Source organism: Sminthopsis crassicaudata, chromosome 1 (genome assembly GCF_048593235.1).
Source record: "Sminthopsis crassicaudata isolate SCR6 chromosome 1, ASM4859323v1, whole genome shotgun sequence".
Lineage (NCBI taxonomy): Eukaryota > Metazoa > Chordata > Mammalia > Dasyuromorphia > Dasyuridae > Sminthopsis > Sminthopsis crassicaudata.
The window spans coordinates 77614410-77628633 of NC_133617.1; the positions used below are offsets into that span (position 1 = coordinate 77614410).

A 14224-nucleotide genomic window follows, 5' to 3' on the forward strand; every position below is an offset into this window, starting at 1 on the left:
TTTTGACTCAGGGGTATGATGAAGATGGGAGAAGTGCAGCTAAGTGTGGAATGAATACTTTGTGGTAAGTGCAAGGATTTGATTCTGTAGAAATGAAATAGAACTTTTGTTCTCTAGTTCTTGGGAAAAAAGCAATGGAGAATCTGAGCTGTCAGTTATTTTGATGTTTTGAAAGACATGTTATTTCATTAGAGAGGTACTTTTTTCATTGACACATTATAACCCCATTGTGTTTGAGGAATTGCCATAACTGAAAAACTATAAAGATTCAACCTAATGGTGATGATCTGTCTGCCTGTGGGTAAGTTTTATCCTCACAGAGCTGTCTTTCCCAGATTGATAGGACACACCAGAGCTTCTACTCTTCACTGACATGGCCTCTGAGGACTCGGAATGAGGCATCTGAAGAGAATTTCAATATTCTCTCCAGTATTGTGTCTGTAAATGACATGGTATTGATAATGTTAACCAAAAGACAGTATCACAACATTGTGTTGCAACTAGATTACAAGAGAATTGAACATGCATATAGAACCCAAAGCCAGACCAAAGATCTTGTTTGTAATCCATATAGAAGTTTGTGTGTGTTTATAATTGTGATAGAAGGGGGGTGGAGGGTATCAGAAATCTCCAGCTAAAGGGGATTGTCATGGGAGAAGGAAAGGTAAAAATAGGTGAAGGACAAAACTGAAGAAGAGAAGCAAGGTAATGGCAAATTTTTCATTCTTTTCCCTTGGGAACTGTTAGACCATTTAGATAGACCATAAAACTCAAGTAGTTTCTCGACATAAAGTACACTGGCACCTGTCAACTCCCATAGATACCTAGGAAGCCCAGCTTGGGGTAAAAATAATAAATTGTATCAGCGAATGGTGGAGGGTTTTGTTCTTGATACATTTAAGGCTTCCTGCACACTCTGGGTCCAGTATTTCTGGAAAATAATGGCAACTTAAAAAGACAGCCCCAATATCTAGTTCCTCCCCCCCGTTTCTGGGGTGACTGACTATCTGGCTAATTTCGAGTTTCAGGTTTCTCCTCTGTAAAAGAGGATAACAACTACATAGACCATTTTCTAGAGCAGTTATTAGACTCAGAAGAGGTAATGGGTCTAAAAGTAAAGCATTCCATATTGAACCCTCTTTATTACATTTATTAATCATCAGTGACTTTTCTCTTTTTTGACACCCAGCCCAGATCTCTATTTTTGTTGGATGTTTTTTCTTTTTTATTTCTTTGCCCATTGCTTATTCATTTTTCTCAAGATCCTTTCTTAACTAATGACACCCTGGAATAGATGCAGCAAACAAGCAAATAATACAAACAAGTTATTAAATAGGATAAATAGGAAATAATTAAGAGAGTGAAGTCATTAGGATTAAGAAGAATTGGGAAAGGCTTCCTGTAGAAAGTGAGGTTTTATATGGGATTTAAAGGAAGTCAAGGAAGCCAATAAGTAGAGATGAAAGAGAACCAGAAAAATGGACAGAGCCAAGATATGGGGTATCTTGTTACAGCAAGGAGGCCAGTGTTACTGGATCAAAGAGTACATGAGAAAGAGCAAAGTTAAAGATGATGAGAAAGGTGGGTGTATATGTAGGAGAGGCAGGGAATAAGTTGGGGTACTAGGTTATGAAGGGCTTTGAACATCAAAAGGATTTTCTATATGAATCTGGAGGAATAGGGAACCACTGGAGTTTATTGAGTAGGGGAATAACAGTCTGACCTGCACTTTAGGAAAATCCATTTGGTAGCTGCATGGAGAATGGACTGCAGTGGGGTGAGGTTTGAGGCAGGCAGATCTACCAGGCTTGAATCATGGTGGTAAGAGTATCAAAGGAGAGAAAAAGTCATATTTAAGAGATGTGGCAAGTTAATAGACTTGGGCAACAGATTTAATATGGCAAAAAGGGCGAGAGAGGAATTGAGGTAACATTTATTAGTATCCTCAGGAATAGGTAAAGTAGGAGGAGAGGAGGAATTAGGGGACAAGATAATGAGTTTAATTTTGAACATGTTGAGTTTAAGATATCTACTGTACATCCAGTTCAAGATGTCTCAAAAGTATCATCAAGCAGTTGGTGATGCAAGATTAGAGGTAAGTGGATAGGTTAGGGTAGGAGAGGTAGATTTGAGAATCATTAGCATTGGGATAGTAATTAAATCCATTGCTGCTGCTGAGCTCACCAAAGGAAGTAATAGAGAGGAAGAAGAGAAAAGGGCCTAGAAAAGAACCCCATGGACTACCTAAGGGTTAGAAGGCAGCACCTATTTGAGGATTCAGCTGAGGAGACTAAGAAGGAGCAATTAGATTAAAAGGAGGAGAACCAGGAGAGACTTAAAAAGCTAAAGGAGAGAGTATAAAGGAAGAGAGGGTGTTCCTGTAAAGAGGATGAGGAGAATAAGGATGGAGAAAAAGCCATTGGATTAGGCAGTTATGGGATTGTTGAGATGATAGCATGGGGATGACAGAGAAAGCACTTTATTGGAGAAGATGGGAAGGAATGGAATTATGTGAATATATGTAGAAGGGTTGCCTTGGTAAGGTATTAAGCATTTCATGTGAAATTGGGTGCTGGAAGAGAAGGTGGCAGAAATAATATGAGATGAAAAAGAAAGAAGACTGAACTCACTGTAAAGTATCAGGCAAAGTTCTAAGCTGAAGAAGTGAGAGATAGGGTGCTATGGAAGATATGAGAAGGGATAAAAAGATCTGGATGAACTGCTGTGAGAGACTGGGAAAGAGTTGATGATAGAGGTTTTAGTAAGATTGTTTTGCAGCAATGTGGGTGCAGTTGATGTAGTATAATAAAAATTTGTAGTGGACACCTAGTCAGAACAGTTGTATGATTTTCTATATCTTCACTTAGCAGGATTTTTGTAGTAGTAAAGGAGGCAGATATTGAGAATGATACAAGGCTGAATAAAAATGAGTATCTGAAACAAAATTTACTGTGTATTAGGTGAATCCAAAAAAGCAGAGGCTATATTCACACTATCAGACAAAGCAAAACTAAATATAGTCAGGCTTTTTTTTTTTTTTTTTTTTTTTGGTCAAGATTTTCAGGTAGTCCATTGCTTTCTTCTGAAGTTGCTTCTTGCTCAATACACAAACCTTTTGTTTGACCTTTTTTTTTTTTTTTTTTTTTTTTTTTTTTACTCTGGATTGACATGGTAGCAAGTCCTCAGTTAATTCTAGATTTGTGATCCAGAACTGATTAGTGTATGGCAACCTTCCTGCAATTTGTACAGACACTTCTTTGTTCTACTTTCTACAATGTCCTTCTTTCTTAAATATTCCTTCTTTTGCTGACCTTTTAAGGGTCAACCTTATTTGTGTATTTCTGTCTCTCTAATTCTCTTTCCTTCTCCAATTTCTTCCTTCCTCACCTGGTGATGTCAGAAGGTAAGTTTAAAGAGAAAAATGATGTGGGTTTTTTTGGGGGGGGCACATTGAATTTGAAGTGCCAATAGAATTTCCAGGTATCCTAGAATATCCTGAAGACATGTGGGCATTGGGAGAGTGGGAGAGAGTGGGAGAGAGTGGGAGAGAGTGGGAGAGAGTGGGAGAGAGTGAGAGAGAGAGAGAGAGAGAGAGAGAGAGAGAGAGAGAGAGAGAGAGAGAGAGAAAGAGAGAGAGAGAGACAGAGAGACAAAGAGAGAGACAGAGAGAGAGAAAGGTATGTATGTATATATATCTGTATAGGCATACATGTATATGTGTATAGTTTTAAAGCAAAGTCATTCCTAGAGATAGAAATTTGGGAGTTAATAGCATTGAGTTGGTGATTGAAACCATAGGAATGAATTTAATTGTGAAGGAAGGAAGAATGAAAGGTAGGAAAATCAGGACAGTGGCTTCTCTAAAGCCAAAAGAGGAAGGAATATTCAAGATGTGGTGGTTAACATTGTCCTATGTTAGAAGTCATGGAAAATGAGAACTAAATAATAGCCATTAGATTTGATTGATCTCCTTTGAGAGAGCAATATCAGGTGGGGGAAAATCTAATTCAAAGGAATGAATAGAGTGGGTAGTAAGGAAGTAGAAGCTTCTGGAATAGATTTCTTTTTCAAGAAACTTGCAAAAATGGGACAGTGAGATAAGAGATGCTACATAATGGCATATTGTATTCAACAAACTCTTACAGACTCTTTGGAAAATGGTGTCATAGTATATTAAACATAAAGAATGAAGACATGCATTTATCACATTGGAGAAATGTTAGCTCAATCATAAGTATCACAAATCATTGTTGATCTTATAAGGTCTTTCTTTCTTTCTTTCTTTCTTTCTTTCTTTCTTTCTTTCTTTCTTTCTTTCTTTCTTTCTTTCTTTCTTTCTTTCTTTCTTTCTTTCTTTCTTTCTTTCTTTCTTTCTTTCTTTCTTTCTTTCGAAATTGGGGTTAAGTGACTTGCCTAGGGTCACATTGCTAGGAAATGTTAAGTATTTGAGACCAAATTTGAACTCAGGTCCTTCTAACTTCAAGGCTGGTGCTCTAGCCCTGTGCCATCTAGTTGCCCCAAGGCCTATTTCTTGATGAAGAAAATGCTACAGATACTGAGAGGGATGAATAGGGTTAAACAAGAGATGAAGAAAGCATATACTAATACAATTGGGAAGTAAAAGCAGATGCAACATATAAAGAAAATTTCTCTTGGAGGACAGGTGAGCTTAATATTTTTCTCCTGTGATCTTCTTGCCTAATTATTACTGGGCTACATTGAAATTCCCTGTTAGGCAGAAGGAACAAGAAAGTTTTTGAGTTTCTCAGAGCTCAGAAAAGTAACAGAGCTCTAAGAGAATCTCCTTCCAGATAATCTCAGAAATTGATCCTCTTTGAACTCATCTGTAAGTTTATAGACAGGGAAAAGATGAAGTACTTACTGAGCTGCTCTCTAAGCCAGAAGAGGAAGGAACCACAAACTTATTCTTCCCCCAATAAGAAGCCACTGAGAGAAAAGGAAAAACCTTCCTTTCTTCAGACATATTTCCAAGCTATAGACTAAGAAGAGAGATTTGACACTTTTAAGTCTTGGAAAGCATTTTATATACATTAACTCCATTGATCCAATGATCATGTGAGATAAGAAAGGTCAAAGTATACATACCTGGTTATATACCATGGGGAATGTCCTCTTTGTGGTTTGTGTTCTGACATGGAATTTCATTGCATGGGGTACAGTGATAAACAGAAATTTAATCATTTGTGTTGCCTGACCGAAACCATACCTTCAGACATTCAGCCAGCTGCTGCCAGATACTAAATGGATCAGAAGTTTCTTGAAGACCTGAAAGTGACTTCTCAGTCTGGGTATCTATTTCTTCGAGACAGCTTAGACAAACACAATAGGTGATCAGATAACTTATTCAATGTCTGACTAAATCTTAAACTGTCAAAATGAAGTAATGTTCAGATCATCTTAGTCTTAATTCCTGAATTTGGAAATTCCTGAATTTGGGATATACTTGGACCTGAATGTTGAGAACGGTTGAATGAGAGCCTGAAACCATGTTTTCCTCTTTCCCTCCTTCTCCCCCCCCTCTGACTTAAAATAATTTGGCTCCAATTTATCTCCCCCCTCTCCCCTCAAGTGCTTCCTTTCATGGTCTGTAGAAGTCCAGCAAAATTCAACTTCTTCCTCCATGTAACGCACAGACTGCCCTAGAGAAAGGTTCTCACCTCAGCTTGTAGATACCCTTTCCATTGGTCCAGTCCAGACACCACCTTCTCTGGAAAGTCTCCATGGTCTCCCACCCCAACAGAAAACAATCTGCCTCACATTTTCCTGGAGCCCTTTGCATCTTTCCTTTGGTTCTATTTTCTACATTGCATCATTTATGTGTGTACCTATAGACTGCAAGTACTTGAAAGTCCTGGACTATGTGGATTTTCACCCTTGAACTCCCAGTGCTATGGAGCACAGAGTCCTGCCCTGGGAGCACCTAATTGAAAAAAAAAAATAAATCACAATATATTTAGGTAATTGAACTGAAATAAATTTGACCCCAGCCCAAGTTCCCCAAAATTTCCTTTCCCCTTCACTTCTTTCTTCTTCCCAACTAGAAGCAGCAGGGAATTGGGCTCTTGGCCAAGCAGCCTCAGATGCTCCATCCTCGTCCATCAGGGATCTACACACAAGTCCGCTAGGAAGCGAACCAGCGAGAGGATGAGTCCTCCCGGCGGCCTAGAGCAGATCCGGAAGTATTCCCAGCCAGGGACGGTGGGAGGCTCTTGTTGTCCGGAGTAGGTGATCCACTTCCGGCTGTTGTCAGACTTTTAACTGACTTCTCTGGGTGAGTTGGAGCAAGCATAGACAAGTGTTTATGTATGCATCTGGAAAAATGTGTATGCATCTATGATGCGCCCCTATTCGTATGTTCGGGGAGCGTGCGTTCAGGTATATGTATTTGTATGCAAGGGTGTTCCCGCAGGCTTGTGTATGTATGGGAAGATTGTGCAAATATACTTGTGTGGATGTATGGGTAGAGTCCGAGTTAATGCATGCATATGTGTATGTGTGAGAAGGAGGTCTGTGTGTGTGTGTGTGTGTGTTCCTATTTGCACAGAGTCAGAATCATTGTGAAATCAACAAGCACCGAATTTGCACCCGGTTTCAAATCTTGGGTAATTAACTTGTATGGGTCAGTTTCCTCATCTGGGAGCTGAGCCTCAAAGGCTGACCTTTCAAGCTCAGTGCAGTGGTAAGGCTGGAAACCTGGTGATAACAGGTGGAAGAGCGAGAGGAGAGTGAGGAAAGGAGCAGAAAAGGGAGGAGATAATTTGGGGGTACGGCAGGGTCCGATGAAGACTTTTTAAGGAGAGTAGGCAGCAGGCTAGACGTTAATAGAAAGAGGAAGGTGAGAAAGAGGGGATGATTTCTGGGCACAAGAGGCTCCTGGAGGAAAGCAGTGATAGGATCAAAGGGGGTCAGAAAGGCAATGAGCATTGATTAAGTGCTTGCTCTCTGCCAGTCTAAATGCTAGGGATATATAGAAAAGCAAAACCAGGCTGTGCTCTCGGGAGGTTCCAGACAATGGTACAGACAGAGGTGAGCATTTGTTGGGGCAAATTACCTCTTCCTAGAGAAAAAAAGGCACAGAACGGTAAAGATTTGTAGTTGTGGAGTACGGGAGGAAAGGGGGCCGGCCTCAGTTGCCTTAATAAAATAAAAGACAAGGTCATTTTCTGAAAGAAAAAGGGAGCCGAGGGAGGTTTAGAAACTCAGAGAAAGTTCAAAACGTTAGTGAGGGAAACGTGTTAGAGAATTCATTCACAATAGTAATTAATATTTATAGACTACCAAGCTCTTTTAAAGAACTTTATAATGATTATTTCATTTAAGATTCACGAAAATTCTGAGAGGAAGGGCTATTGTTGTCCCCATTTTACAGATGAAGAAATTGAAATAAACAGAGATGAAGTAATTTGTCCAGAGTCACATAGCCAGTAAGTGTCTGATGCTGGATTTAAACTCAATTCTTTATTTATTTATTTTTACATTTAAAATTTTATTTTATTTTATTTATTTTTATTTTTACAAAAATTTATGCATAGGTAATTTTCTAGCATTGACAATTGCAAAACCTTTTGTTCCAATTTTTCCCCTCCTTCCCGCCTCCCCCTTCCCCCATGGCAGGTTGACTAATACATGTTAAATATGTTAGAGTATAAATTAAATACAATACATGTATACATGTCCAAACAGTTGTTTTGCTGTACAAAAAGAATCAGACTTTGAAATAGTGTACAATTAGCCTGTGAAGGAAATCCAAAAATGCAGGCGGACAAAATTAGAGGATTGAGAATCCTATGTAGTGGTTCATAGTCATCTCCCAGAATTTTTTTGCTGGTGGAGCTGGTTCTAAACTCAATTAAGTATGAAATACAGTCAGCCCCTATTCATATGTTCGGGGGGGCGTGTGTTCAGGTATATGTATTGGTATGGTATAGGTTATGTTCAAAGCTTTTCTCTGCTTATCTCTGATTGCTTCTGGTTTTCTGCATATTTGAAAAACATGTTTCAATCTCTCTCTCTCTCACTCACTCACTCTGTCTCTCTCTTTTGCTATTAGCTCTAGGCATTCTGAACCAAGTGTCCTGTAAATCCCAAACTCTATAGTTTGGAGTCCAAAATAAAACTCACTGACTTTTCCCCCTAAGATTTCTCCTCTTCCTATCTTCCTCATCTCTCTCAACCATATTACTATCTTTTCAGTAATTCAAGTTTGCTACCTCATCCTCCACCCTTTAGCTTCTCTTACTCTACATAGCGATTTGTAGTATATATGCTGCCAAAGCCAGCACCTACTTATCCATTCAATTGCCAAGTCGTGTTGTTTCTATCTCCACAATCCTTACACTGACCTCTCTACTACCTTGTGTAGGCCCTATCACTTCCAGCCTAGACTATTACATTTGTCTTCTGGTTAGTCTCCCTGTTTCAAATTTCTGTCCTTTCCAAACTGAAAAACTGTCATAGTGATCTTTAAATCACAGGTCTGAGCATGTCATCACTCTTTCAGCATAGCTCTTTATTATCCCAAGAATTAAGTACAAACTCCACTGGATTTGAAAGCCTTTCAACACTTCAACCAGCCTGCATTTTCAGGTTTATTATATTTCATTTCCCTTTAGATGCTTTTTAATCCAGTCAAACTCACTTTGTTGCTGTTCCTCATCCAGGAACTCCCCCCATTTCTTCTCTGTGCTTTTGTATGATCTTTCCCCTCTGCTGGGATTGTGTCCTCTCCTCATCTCTGGCTTTTAGACTCTATTGTTCTTGTTGTTCTGTTACTTGAATAATGTTTGACTCTTTTGTGATCTCATTTTGGGGATTTCTGGTTAGAAATCCTGGAGTGGTTTTCCAACTCTAGCTAGTTTTATAGATGATGAACTTAACAGGGTTAAGCCACTTGCACAGAGGCACACAGCAAACAAGTGACTGAGGCTGGAACTCATAGAGATGGGTTTTCCTGATTCCAAGTCCAGTGCTCTATCCACTGTCACTTATCTGTCCTTTAAAATCACTAGATTTTTCAAAGCTCAGCTTAAGTTCCACTTTCTTTTTATTTTATTTTCCCCTGATTACATGTAGAAACAATTTTTAATTTAGTTTTAAAATTTTGAGTTCCAAAGTCTCTCTTTTCCTCCCTCCCCAGCCCCCTTATTGAGAAGGCATGCAATTTGATATAAATTATAAATGTGTAGTCATGCAAAACATTTCCATATTAGTCATTTTGTAAAAGAAAGCAGGCAAAAAAGAAAAATAAAAGAGGCAAAAAAGTGTGTTTTGATCTGTATTCAAACACTATCAGTTCTTTCTCTCAGAAAATGGATAGCATTTTTCCTCAGAAGTTTTTCAGCTGTCTTGGCTCATTGAATTGCTGAGACTAGCTAAGTCACTGACAGCTCATGGTTTTATAATATTCAGTGTTATTACAGTGTTTTGCTGGTTTTACTCATTCGGTTTTGCATCAGTTCATCTAAGTTTTTCTGAGAGCATCCTGCTTATCATTTTTTCACAATAGTATTTCATCACAATGATATACCACAGCTTGTTCAACCACTCCCCAATTAATGGGCAACCTCTTAATTTCTAATTCTGGCCAGCAGAAAAGTCAAGTTCTATTTTCTAAATGAACTCTAAATGAACAGCAACAAGGTGAGTTTGACTGTTTTTTTATTTTTTTGTCTTTATATCCCAAGGTCTAGCATAATGTACATAACAGAAAATTTATAAATGTTAATTAACTGGTTACATGATGACCTTTTAAGGTCCTGTCCAGGTTTGAGATTTCATAATAATTCTTATTTATGGACCCCCTTTTTTTCTGTTCTAGTATGAATCAGAAAGAATCCAGGGATTAGAACTACATGAAAATTGATTTCCTAAGCTTGCTAGGAAATACATCAGAGATTAGCACAGAGAAGAGTGATGGGGCAGAGTGATGAGGACTTACTACCTATAGGAAACCAGGCAAGAATGATGGAGGTACTAGCAAGTCCCTCTTCCTCTGCCTTAGTCCAGTGCATCTAAATATTGTGTATAATACTGGTGACTATATTTTAGGAGGGACCTTGCCAAATGAAATCAGTCCAGAGGAAAATGATCAGGATGTGGAAAAGACAGAAAACTGGGGATGTCTAGAGAAGAGACAACTTAGAGGAGAATTGTCTTCAAGTTTTTGAAATGTCACTGGCAAGAGGGATTAGATTTGTTCTGCTTGGAACCAGAAATTAGAACCAGTACTGATGGGGGGAAAATTACAGAGAGATAGATTTTTGAATTGATAGAAAATTTCCTAATAATTATAGCTACTCAGAAGTGGAATGGATCACCTGGGAAAGTTGGGGAGCTTATAGACAGGATTCATGCTTAACCAAGATTGAATTCTCTTTGAGATTCTATAATATGATTTTGGATTGTGGACTTTTCAATTCCCTTAATGATAAATTATTTATGTGTTGTTCACACTAGAGAGAAAATGTGGGAAACCTAAAATTCAGTTCTATTTAGTCCATTTGCCTATGATTCCTTTTACTGTAAGGATATTATTTCTACCTTCTTCTGTAATCCTCTATGACTTGTCCTCCATGTTCTCATACTCTTTAGGGGGGTCAGACTGATGATGATTTAGTGAAAGGGCTGTACCCAGTGGCCCCTTGTTTTCTACAAAGGAAGGGAATCCTAATGAGTGAGGAAGCTTAAGGAAAGAGCTGGTCTCATTCATGGCTCCTCTGTTTTCCCTTAGCTCTGCCTGCTCCCCAGGTATCTGCCCCCTTTCCCAAGGAAGCCGAGGAGCCTTGGCTATGGCAGCTGTGTTCCCGATACTGGCCAAGTCCCAGGTGAGCTGTCCTTCCAGAGGCCCCATCACTTATCTTCTCTCTTCAGTTGCAGAGATGGCTCCTGGTTCCTCCCTCTTTAACCTCTTCCTTCCCCCATCTTCCCAGGATTACAGGTGTAATAATGGAGGGGCCATGGTCTTGGCTCTCCAGTCATTGGGGTCCTTACTCTGTTCTTGGCGCTCTTTCTTGGCCACAGTCACTGAGATTCCCACCCCCCAGGTGGGCTCGCCTCTGAAATTCTCTCTGAGCTCTGTTGCCCAGAGAAACCTTGTCTCCTTCCCTCCTGTGGGTCTTTGCTCAACTAATCCCACCCAGAGGCCTAACCCTAGATCCCTCTGCTGAACTCGAAACTGCTCCTTTTTGCATGAAGATCTTGTTTCCCCAGGAGTTTTAGGGATCATAGAAGTTGTCCCTGTTAAAAGCCCTGACCTGTCCTGGCTGTGTCATTCCTGTGCAGCTTGTTTACTTAAAGCCTCCTATCAGCAGGCCATGGGGACCAAGGATGGGGTCTCAGTGTTCCTGATTCAGTATAGAGAGTGGCCCAGGACTCCCCTCGGCTCCTTTTGGCTCAAGCCCTTTTGTGTGGGAATATTGGGGGAGCCAGAGAATCTCCTCGGTATGGTCAGTTCCAGGAAAGACTGCAATAAAGGGGAATTTAGTGCCTGCATTAGACAGGACTCCCTTCTCTAGTGTTGAGCAAGACAAGCTTAAAGATGGTTCATTTTTTCATAGAAGTAATGTCTGTGTTATGGTGGAGTCACTAGGTGAACAATGGTGTTCTTAATTACTTGGTGTACAATGGGGTATGTAATTACAAAGAATTACTTAATTTTATGTTCATCTATTTATGTGTGTGTGTGTGTGTGTTTTTGTTTTTTGTTTTTTGTTTTTTGCTAAGGCAATTGGGGTTAAGTGACTTGCCCAGGGTCACACGGCTAGGAAGTGTTAAGTGTCTGAGACCAGATTTGAACTCGGGTCCTCCTGACTTCAGGGCTGGTGCTCTATCCACTGTGCCACCTAGCTACCCTAAGTTCATATATTTTTTGAGAGTCTTATATGGACAAGGTAATATTTATATACTCTAGGGGATAGTGATACTAGATCTCATTTATATAATGCTTTAAAGCTTAGGAAGTGCTTTACAAATATTATTTCATTGGTTGCTAACAGCAATTCTGGGAGGTGATGTGTGGTGCTATTCCTCCCATTTTACAGATGAGAAAACTGAGACAAACAGTGAGCTAGTGAGTATCTGACTCTGAATTTGAACTCGGGTCTTCCTGACTCTAAGTCTAGGACTTAATCTTTATGTTACCTAGAAGATTAAGATTCAGCCCCTATATTGACTTTATATTCCAATTTAGCAATCATTGATGAAGAATCTACAAATATATAAGGCACTGGATTAGGTGATGGGAAATATAGTGCAAGGAAAAAACAGAAAACAGTCCCTGTTGTCAGAGCTTAAATTTTACTGGGGGTGGGGATGGGGAGTAATACATGCCCCTCCCCTCTTCCCCCGTCCCCCCCAGGAGAGGGAGAAAAGACCTGCAGAAGGAGGAAGCACTGATTGAAGGCCGGAAAAGGCAGGGATTCTAAAAGGTGGAGGAGAAAGTATGCCAGATGCTCAGTGACAGCCTCAGAAACAGGAGATAGGATTCCGGCACAGAGAACAGGGAATAAGCCAGGTTGGCCAGAACGTGGAGTTAGTGAAAAGGAATCACATAGTGCAGTTCTAGAAGGAGAGAGGGAGCCAGATTGTGGATAAATGTTAAGGTGAAGACTCTGCATTTTATTCTTGTAGCAGTAGGGCTGCCGGAGTTCTTGAACGGAAGATTACTTTGGCGGCTCTGGGGAGGAGAGAGAACGGAGGCTGGTGCTTTAGTCTGTGTTAAGGGAGATGAGGGTCTGAGGTAGGAAGTGGCCTCTGAGCACAGAAGGAAATGGGAATGAGGCATTATGGAGGTGGAGTCACCAAGGTTTGGTACCTGTTTGGGCATAGGGGCTTCCCGCAGTGAGAGACAGGGAAAAATTGGGGATGAAAAGACAAGAAAACCCACAAAACTCTAACTCCTATCCTGGGCTGCTTACATTCTCCTGCAGGATACAGTTGTGGCTGTTGTTTGTCCTTTGAGTTCCATGATATCAGCGAGGTGATGCAGTGACATGCAGATGAATTAGATTTAAGTGAGAGAGGGCTATGCAAGGTCACCTAACTCACCTTCCCCTCTAGAGGCATCTTTGGAAGAGCTCTCCCTTCCTCCCTCCCTTTCTCCTTCCCTTCTTTCCTTCCTAGTCTGGAGAGATGATGAGGGCATGGACTAATATAGAGGCAGTTGGTGAAGAAAGAATGCATAGATGAATGCAAGAGATACAGAGGATGGTCTAGAGGAGAGATGTCAGACAGATAGAAATGAGGTTCCTGTAAGCTATATATTGATTTAGAAAGCCACAAATCAACATTGTCTGTGTCATATTGTATTTTTGTTTATCTTGTTTAACATTTCCCTATTACATTTTTCATTTGATTTCAGCTTCACCTGGTAGTGCTTTGTGGGAATTTGGTGTAGAGAGAAAAGAATAGAGATCTAAGATAAGCCTGGGGTAAATCCATCTTTAGAAGGCAGGATAGAGAGGCAAAGGAAACTGAAAAGGAATGGTTAGAACAGTGGTCCTCACCCTTTTTAAATAGAGGGCCAGTTCACTGTCCCTCAGACTATGGGAGGGCCAGACTGTAGTAAAAAACAAAAGCTCACGCTCTGTCTCCGCCCCTCAGCCCATTTGCCATAACCCAGCGGGCCCATAAATGTCCTCAGCTGGCCGCATCTGGCCCATGGGCCATAGTTTGAGAAGCCCTGGGTTAGAAGGATAGCCCCACTGGAGGAGAGAATATTTGGGAAGAAGAGGTAGTTTAAGTGCTAAATCCTACAGAAAGATCAAGAAAGATGAGAACTTTAAAACAAATAAGTGCAAAATCACTTAAAAAGGATGAATATAGGTTTTTTCACATTGTCTTTTAGTTATAAAATCTTAGAAGGGACTTTAGATGTTACTTGGTAATATAAAGACACTCTGATGCTCAAGAATTTTCAGACTCTCTATTGTTTATAGGATAAATTACAAATGCCTGTTTGGCACTTAAAACCCTTTACAACCTTCCTTAGCCATGAACTCTGTGTCCTAGCCAATCCATCTCACTTGCTATTCTCCAAACTTGATAATTCATCTCCCACTTCCTTTCATAGGCTGTTGCTGTCTTCTGAAATACATTTTTTCTCACCTTTACCTCTTAGAATTCTTAGCTTCTTCCAAAACTCAGCTGAAGTGTCTTTCAGAATAGGAAATCTTTCCTAATTCTCTGAGTTGTCATTTTACTCTTC

The 14224-nt window shown here is 40.0% G+C and overlaps 1 protein-coding gene across 2 annotated transcripts in view; it reads left to right on the forward strand.

The window, feature by feature from the left end:
* Positions 1–6258: 6258 nt before the first annotated feature.
* The window catches only part of LOC141540109 (uncharacterized), a 35982-nt gene continuing 28016 nt past the window's right edge, over positions 6259–14224 (forward strand). Inside the window, exons 1-3 of one of the 2 annotated variants that reach the window (XM_074263769.1) lie at positions 6299–6396; positions 7391–7445; positions 10751–10844. In XM_074263769.1, the coding sequence (XP_074119870.1) occupies positions 6327–6396; positions 7391–7445; positions 10751–10844 (219 nt within the window). In that variant the 5' untranslated portion in view covers positions 6299–6326. Of the gene's footprint in view, positions 6397–7390; positions 7446–10750; positions 10845–14224 lie in introns of both variants that reach the window. The other variant, XM_074263759.1, reaches the window with a different exon arrangement.